The sequence below is a fragment of the Stereum hirsutum genome (assembly GCF_000264905.1).
Source record: "Stereum hirsutum FP-91666 SS1 unplaced genomic scaffold STEHIscaffold_7, whole genome shotgun sequence".
NCBI lineage: Eukaryota > Fungi > Basidiomycota > Agaricomycetes > Russulales > Stereaceae > Stereum > Stereum hirsutum.
In genome coordinates, this window is record NW_006763137.1 from 2,072,113 (window position 1) to 2,080,794 (window position 8,682).

Sequence of the window (8,682 nt, forward strand, 5' to 3'; positions counted from 1 at the left end):
GCCTACTCGAATTATAGTGCATGTTAGGGTTCCTGCCCGTCTCTAGGAAAAAAGGAGAGTATCCAGTCGCGGAGCTAACGTGATTGTTATAGCATAATTCCTGTATTGCTAGCCAGTCGACCCAGTTGTCTTGGCGATAATTGGAATAAATACGGAGAAAAGCCTCAATCTCTTGGTTGGCACGCTCGGTCTGTCCATCTGTCTCGGGATGGCCTGCTGATGAGGGATTGTATTCAATTCCTAGGAGTTTACATAATTCTGTCATGACTTCAGCAATAAACTAGGGGCCTCGGTCTGATATAAACTTTCTAGGTAAGCTGTGGTGCTTGAAAATATTATCCCTCAACAGTTCGGCCACTCCTAACACTGTTATCGTAGTTCTACAGGGCATCATATGTATTCTCTTCGAATATAGGCATATGACGACTAATATAGTGTCCATTCCCTTTGATTCTGGCAGTGGTCCGATGAGATCCATCGAGACACTCTCCCAAGGTGCCAAAGGTACGTCGTGAGGAGATAGGTTTGTTTTGCTAACACAGTGCACACCCATTCACGTACTTTTTCACATCTCTCGAGATCCCTGGCCACCAGTAGTCTCGAGTAATTAACTCGAGCGTTTTGTGCTGACCGGGGTGTCCTGCCAAAGGTGTGTCATGATACATCATGAGCAGGTCTTGTATCAGGAGACGGTGTTTAGGTACATAAATTTGACTCTTCCACTCGATCACGCCGTCGTCCCGCTCCACCCAATCCTTGTTTTTGGACACCAGTTCCTTCATAACGATCTCGTCTCTCTGTCTCATGGCCTTCCAGATTCTGTCATAAATATTGGCAAACAACTGGGTCTGAATCTCAGAAGCTCTATGTGCTAGACGGCGAAAATGCTCGGGCTTCAACATTGTTACCTTCTTGTTGTCCGTCTCCCCCTTGTTTAAATCTGGACGTCTGGTGATCGCGTCAGGTTTACCCATCAGGGAGCCGGGCTTGTAGTGCAAGGAGTAATTATAGTCTTGAAGTTCTTGGAACCAGCGAGCTTGTCGTCTATTCAGCTTCTGAGGTTCTCGGAAATATCCTAGGTTCTGGTGGTCTGACCAAATTTCGAAAGGAGTTTCGGTATCGAGCAGGTACAGTCAATACGCTCATACGGAATACACCGATAAGGAATAAAATTACCATATATGGAAATGGGTGTAAACATGGCCCGACGAAAGATTCAATTATGGAGACACATTGTTCAACTCATGACATATCATCTACCACCCAGATATGTCAGTATATGTCGTAGAAAGATACATGTATATTTTGGAATCTCTGCCATGACTATCACAATTGCTGGAGTGATTTTCTCATAAGGAATAAAATAATCTGAATTACCCCGATTTTATTCCATATGAGGATATCAACTGTACTGCCTCCACTCTTCTAGGGACAACACAATGGCCATGAGCTCCTTATTGTATATTTCGTAGTTTCTTTCCGTTTCGTTGAGAGATCACAAATAATACGCTAAGGGGTGCCACTTCTCATGTTGGTGCTGAGATAGAACCGCTCCTAGGGTGAAGTTGGAAGCGTCACACTCTACTCGGAGCGGGAGGTTGTTTCGGTATACGGAAAGTATTGGGCTGGAGCACAGAGTGTCTTTTAGAACATCAAACACTTGTTGCTCCTCGGTGCCCCAAGAGAATTTGACGTTCCCAGTGAGCTGGGTGAGGGGACGGGCAATTTTCGAGAAGTCCTTAATGAAGTGTCGATAGAAGTTACAGAATCCGAGAAATTGCTGTACTTCTTTCTTTGACTTCAATATGGGCCACTCGGAAATGGCTTCCGTCTTCTTAGGATCCATACGAATTTCTTGGTGCCCGATAATCATCCCTAGGAACAGAATTTCCGGTTCACAGAACTTGCACTTGGCGACTTTCAAAGACAACTTGTGCTTGGCTAGTAGGCTAAGGACCTCGCATACAACCTCCCAATGCTCCGCCTCGGTCTTGGTAAAAATCAGTATATTGTCCATATATACTATGATTTTTCCCTTCTCGATGAGCTCTTTGAAAATATTGTTTATCATTTTTGAAATGTGGCGGGTGTGTTACACATTCCAAAAAAACATGATGAGGGGCTCAAAGAGACCGTGGTTTGTTAGGAAAGCTGCCTTCCACTCATCTCCATCCTTGATTCGAACGTTCGTGAACCCTCAACGGATGTCTACCTTCGAAAAGACAGGCATACATGTAAGTCAATTATAATTCTACCTGCTAGCAAGAACAAGTTCCTTTACAATTGTTCCTCAGGAAAATAATAATAAATGCCAGTACTGGGCTGGCTATTGGGGCGACAGGGGGGTGGTTCTGGGTGGCCGGGCGGCCCAGAGTGATGGGGTAGGCCGTATAGAGGTGGTCCTGGGGGTAGGATAGGGGGTAGGAGATTGGGTAGGGGTGCTGGGGAATGGGTAGGGTGGGTAGGTAGGGCATATATGGTGAAACAGGCTGGGTTATACATGGATAAAATGGGGAATATAGGTAGGGATGATCGCAGGGTGAATAGAGATGGAACGGTGGCCGATACAAATACGGAAAAATGGTAGAATAATAGTAGGGATGCTAGGGTGGGGGTACTGGATACCTGGGGGTGCCAAAAACGCGTAAATTGTTGTTTCTGTGATTATACTGTGGCCCAATACACTGTTTTGCCCCCTCAGCACCCCACAATTAGTGCAGGACCATTTTGACTAATGTTGCACCATAGATCAACTTCCCAAACATCAAACTATATTGTCCAATCATCACTTCAATACCATTAGACATTCTAACCATGGCAATATCCCCAGGGTAGATATCCTCCTCCTCCTTCCCTAGACATGGCACCACTACCAAGGTCACAATCATTGTTTTTATGTCCGGTGTGCTTCCTGTCACTTAGTATTGATATAGGACTACCCTTGACAGCAAAAACCATGGCAATCAAACCGCTATATCCCCAGTTCTGGCCTGCCCGCCCCCTTTCACCTCGATAGGGCAATGTTCTGCTGACCATTTGCGCTATAACTTCGGAACTAATGGACCGATTCCTTCCAAAATCGATTTGAACCATCTGATACATTTATAAATGTTTGTGGAACAGTCAGAACCCCCAAAATCAGCCTCCTTCATGTTGCCAAAATCGGGCCACAATTCACATTTTGTACGTCAATTCCATCGAAATGACAGCTAGCAATGCAATCTATTCGTCCAAATTCACAAAACTCACAAAGTTACCAAAATACCCCCAGATCACCCTGTTTCCTCTACCGATCTACCCCCAGGTATCCAGTACCCCTACCCTAGCATCCCTACTATTATTCTACCATTTTTCTGTATTTCTATTGACCACCATTCCATCCCTATTCACCCTGCGATCATCCCTGTCCATATTCCCCATTTTATCCATATATAACCCAGCCCGTTTCAACATATACGCTCTACCTACCCGCCCTACCCATTTCCCAGCACCCCTACCCCATCCCCTATCCCCTACCCTACCCCCAGGACCACCCCTATACACCCTGCCCCATCACCCTGGGCCACCCCGCTATCCAGAACCACTCCCCCGCCGCCCCAATAGTCAGCCCAGTACTGGCATTTATTATTATTTTCCTGAGGAACAATTGTAAAGGAACTTGTTCTTACTAGCAGGTAGAATTATATTGGCTTACATGTATGCCTGCAAATGTGTTCCAACGTGTTGGACATGTTCAAATGTTGGCCAATGTTCATGGGATCAGTGATATGACACAAAAAAAAAACTGTTGCGTTTACGCTCTTTAGCCAACGTGTGCATACCGGCATTGAATATAGATGGTTCTCGGGTCATTTTCTTCCAGGAGCCACTATGGATCTGTTTTGTTACCTTGTCTGGGTCTCTATATGTCATCCGAATATTTTAGCTATGCAGGGTAGGCAGAACATACAGCAATACATACTTGTTGAAATCCTGCACTGCAGTGTCTATCTCTCGGGCCAGGAGTTCCTTGATTTTCTCTACGCGCATTGTGAACTCGAGACTGTCCTTCGCGGCCTCTTTCTGGACGACATAGCTTTGATGGGCCTTCTTCTGTGTCGCACCACTAGGAGCGCTCAGGCTAGGACCAGTAGGAACCATTGTAAATAGAGGCTACAGGAAGATACAGGCGTGGAGGGAGTGCAGCCAGTCATCGCAATGTGATGCAGGAGGCCTGTCGGAGTTGGGGTACCAATTAACCCAGCCAATATGCAGGAATTTCAAAGGATGTCAAATTCAGATAGTGGCAAAAAGGCCCAAGTATGTTACACCACACAAGATTCAGATACGGTACTACCAAGAAAGAGGGGAGCGAGTGGGAGCAAGAAGTATTATAGATGAGCGAAAAGTACTATAAGTGAGCAGCAAAAAAAAAACTCGCCACCCACAGGCTATAATAATCAAACCACCTTTGCCGCTGCTCGTCGAGCTAAGAGCTCCCGCTCCTTTGCTACTGGATACTCTCGGTCTGCCTCCAATGATTATGGGGTAGAGAGCAGCTTCCACCCTGACTCCCAACGTGCCACAGGATCTCTGTCAAGCAGTTCCCACTCGGCTTTAGGAACCATGCAAGCTGCACGAAATTTGTGGTGAATCCACCTATAAAGGCCACCTGGGCAAAACTGGGTGATAGAATACCGCTTTTCGCCAGGTTGTATCGGAAGGTTGGAGTGGCGAATGAATGTGGGGGAAAATGGAATGGTAGCGCCCGAAGGAAAGCGGATGATGATGTTGAGGTCTTCAAGATAGAGGTGCCCGCCCTTGTCAGGGTCGTGTGAGCCAAGTGCGGTGACTGAGCAGGGCACGCAAGGTTGGTTTCCCGGGTCGGTGTGATTGTCGGTGACAGTGGCAGGCCTGAGGTTGAAGGCACAACCTGGGTAGGTCCCCTTGTCACGGCCAGGCAGCACGGGTCTATGTACCCCACAGCTCAAGACGACTCTCAGAGGAATAAAAGACGAGTATATTCAGATAAAAGGATAAGAGACAAGGTGGAGTGAATCTAGGAGATGCCTAGGAGTAGATGATCTCGAAAACTGAGTAAATATATGACAGAACTGTCTACTATATATACTAGAGCTCGCATAAGCCCCTGTCCTACCGAGACGACGAAAGAAACAATAAGTTATCAATACTCTAAGCTACTATGACTGACCAGCCTTGAAGGATGAGAAAGACAAATGCCAAGCCACGTACACTACTCTGAACACTAAGTAAAGCATGTAAAGGGAGCGTAGCATGCAAACAAAGGTCGACAGAACAAGATGAGAGTTTACAAAGCGAGGCAAAGGTCATGTACAAGGTAAAACATTCAAGAGGGCAATGGACACAAAGTTGGCTGAGTAAGATTGTGAACTACGGAGTAAGAGTGACTGGAAATATTCGTCAGGTACCATAGATATGTAGGGGAGACCTGTAGCTATCTGTTGATACCCAATACTCGAAATATGAGTGGATACTGGGCGAGAAACATGAGGAGAACTGTTATCAGATGGCCCTGACATGAGTTTCGCCAAAGATCTCATTATTCCGGAACGGGTTTCCTCTCAATCTTGGAGTAAATTAGCTAGATAGAAAGCCCGTGGCCCATAGTACATTCTAGGATTTTATTCAGAGTGATTTGGTGCCCCGTAGCCGTTTCTAGCAGTGTAACAAGACCTGCAGGGGAGAGGGAGAGCAGAGTTTGAAGCGTTCTAGAGGAACCGGCAGCTCGGTGCAGCCTTCCGGTGGGTCGTCCTAATTGGGATCGGCGGGTGTACAGGCCTCGAATTAAATCGTAGAAATCGCGAATAAATTGTGGAAAGACTCCTTGATATCATGGCTTCGTTTGGGTGTCAACCGTGTTGGGGGTCATTTGGAGAAATGTCTCCGAGTGAAGCTTTTATGACTTCGGAAATGCAAGTACAAGTCTCTTGACTACGGGTTCCTCCGAGACATTTCTCACGTGTTCTGAGACCACTCCCTCTCAAGTAGATAGGCCAGGGAAAATTGTATAAATGGTAGGAAAATCGTGGAGGGACATATGATCCTGTGGATAATTGTAGAACATCATGTCTAATTACCTCTGGGAGTGATTTGGTCATAAAGTTGCAAAACTCGAGTTCTACTGGCAAAACATCCCATGTAGAATGTTTCTAGTCGTCTCCCAGGTCTGGAGAGTGCTAGAAATATTCAACGGTGGTCTTCGAATGTTTGTGGTACTTTCTAATGTCTGGACAAATCATGAGGTAGGTCCTATGGTCTGTAGAACCATGAAATACAATGTGTCACCATGTACTTTGGTCTAGGAGGTGTGGTTGTGTCTGTAGATAAAGTAACACAGTAGAAGCGAGGGTTTTAGGTTGATAGTATGTCATGACAGTTTGGACGGGTTGTGATGAATCATAAGAGGTTATACCCTCAGTAGTGCAGTGATGTGTAGTCAAGTATAGCGGTGTCCTTTGCTTGGGGATAACTTGTACAGGTGCTTGCACCCCCAAGGGTGAGTAGAAATGATTGAAGGAGGGTGTTTACAAGCTTGAGCTCAATCCCAATATTGCACCGGTCTTCGGAAGTATACCTAGGCAAAAATCAAGTTCGTAGAATTGAAGTATAGCGATGAGAACTGAGGCGAAAAGATTGGAGCATGTTTAGTGCTAGCAATAACCCAATCTTCCCGAGAAGCTGACAAGCTGTAGTAGGAGGTGCATGAAGTATGTAGTCGGTCGTGAACGATGTCTACGGTTCTTCGGCTGAGACAAAGGCTAGCTAGGTATGATGTTTTACGAGCTAGGACATCGTAGTCTAGGTGTTCTAGCTATTGGCCTAATATTACAGCGCTAGAACTGGTAGAACAGGGTGTTGAAGGTTGTAAAAATAGGGTAGGCTTGAAAAAAAGAATACATATATTTTTTGCATCCTGTTGCTAGGCATGCATGACACCCCTCCCTTGACAGCGGTGTAGTTGAGAATGTCAAAGTTGTGAGTGATGATATCCAAGTGTCAATGGCGCTGGACAAAGCTCCCATCATGGATCGGAAGACAGCCGGCGATGTATCGCGCTTGCTGTTTCCGTTTTTTTCTCTCGTCATTTTGTCGATTATTTACGGCCTTCGTAGCCTCATTTCGAGCACGCTTGGGCAAGGTTTCAGGGCCTCAATAGGATGTCGTGGAAGTGATGGAAGCTGATGCCGAACGCTTACGAGTGATTGAGGAGGGGCTGGCGATGGTAGAGGTGCCGCAAACTTCATTTCCGAGAATGGCACGGTGTCTATGTGTTTTGTTAGTGAAGCTAGCGACCGGCTCCGACTTCGAATGATAGGCGGGAGGGAGTGGGGTGGAGGAGAGGGTGAGGGTGATGGCAAGGGCGAGGGCAAAGGCAAGGGAGGGTCAAAATTGCAGAGGTGGTCGGGCTCTGATTGCAGGTCGTCCGGGTTGAGCATAGCTTCGAGCTCGCCTTCCTGGTCGTTCCGAAGACACGCGTCGAACATCAACCGGCAGTAGTCGATGCCACGTTTGTGTTCATTGGTGAGGGAGTCATCTGGCGATGCAACGGGCAGGAGACAAATCCCAACGATAGCGCCAGACCTAAGCTCATGCAAAGACGGCGTCAGTTGGCAGCTACACGAGAGAGAAACATATGAATACCGCTCGAGGGCTGAGGATGTAGTTGAGAGGCATGTTGTTGTGAAGGACCTGGTGGAGCAAGCGACGTGATGAGTGTCATACGCGTGGCCTGTGTGAATGGCACGGCTCGAGGCAAAGGTGAGGCTTCGAGCGCATGACTTCACCCGCGGTGTCAGAGCGTTGGAGACCCTCATTTTGTGAGGCGCAGATAATCGAGCACTCGAAGAACGACTGTGAGAAGTGTCACTGTCAATGATATTGCCCTCACAAAGTAATAGAAAAAGAAAGAGACGAAATCTATAGTAAGACTCACCTGTGAGAAGCGTCACTGTCAATGATGAAGAGACAAGGACGCTTCCCACAAGTTAAAAGGACGCGCTCCGGCGCTTACCGGTCTACTATATAGTTGGAAAACTACCTGCCTAAACGGGATGCAGAGGCGCGGAACCGAGGCGGGGAATCCGGCCCTCTGTGGCCCGCTGGCTGGCGAAATAACTAAAGTCATAACTCTGCAGTAAGTGGTCCTATCAGTCCCGGAAAAATTGCTAAAATATCAGAAAAATTCCCTCTGTCTTGTCGTAATACTCCGGACACTCCCCCCCGACGAGGCAGACCTCAAGCCCTAAGCCCCATCATCTCTGCGAACTTCTGCACTTTAACCCTAGCCAAGGGTTTAGTCAGAAGGTCTGCAGGCATCTCATCCGTCCCTATATGCTCCATCCGGATCGTCCCCTTCTCCACCTCATCTCTCAACCAATAGAACCGCAAGTCCAGATGCTTCATACGCCCATGGTGCTCCGGATTCTTCGCCACTTGAAGCGCAGACTGATTGTCGATGTAGAGCGTAGAGGGAGAGTCGAGTGAATAACCAAAGGAAGTGAGCAAGTTGCGAAGGAAGAGGATCTCTTGGCCAGCAGTGGTAGCAGCGACATATTCAGCTTCTGTGGTGGAGAGGGTGACGATGGATTGAAGGCAAGATTGCCAGGAAATAGCGCCTGTGCCCATCTTGACGAGATAACCAGAGGTGGAACGTCCAGAATC

General features: G+C 47.2%; 2 protein-coding genes across 2 annotated transcripts; both read right to left on the minus strand.

Moving 5' to 3' along the window:
• Window positions 1-2,711: 2,711 nt before the first annotated feature.
• Window positions 2,712-4,140, minus strand: STEHIDRAFT_157247 (uncharacterized protein; the record flags this gene model as incomplete). Its single annotated transcript, XM_007304484.1, has 3 exons — window positions 2,712-2,869; window positions 3,822-3,901; window positions 3,962-4,140. The coding sequence occupies 3 exons, from the start codon at window positions 4,138-4,140 to the stop codon at window positions 2,712-2,714; spliced, it is 417 nt and encodes a 138-aa protein (XP_007304546.1).
• Window positions 4,141-4,610: 470 nt separating this feature from the next.
• On the minus strand, window positions 4,611-4,919 carry STEHIDRAFT_25628 (uncharacterized protein; the record flags this gene model as incomplete). The annotated part of the gene is made up of 1 exon (XM_007303856.1): window positions 4,611-4,919. A coding segment is annotated over one exon (309 nt), but the record flags the coding sequence as incomplete, so codon positions are not given.
• Between the last annotated feature and the right edge of the window lie 3,763 nt (window positions 4,920-8,682).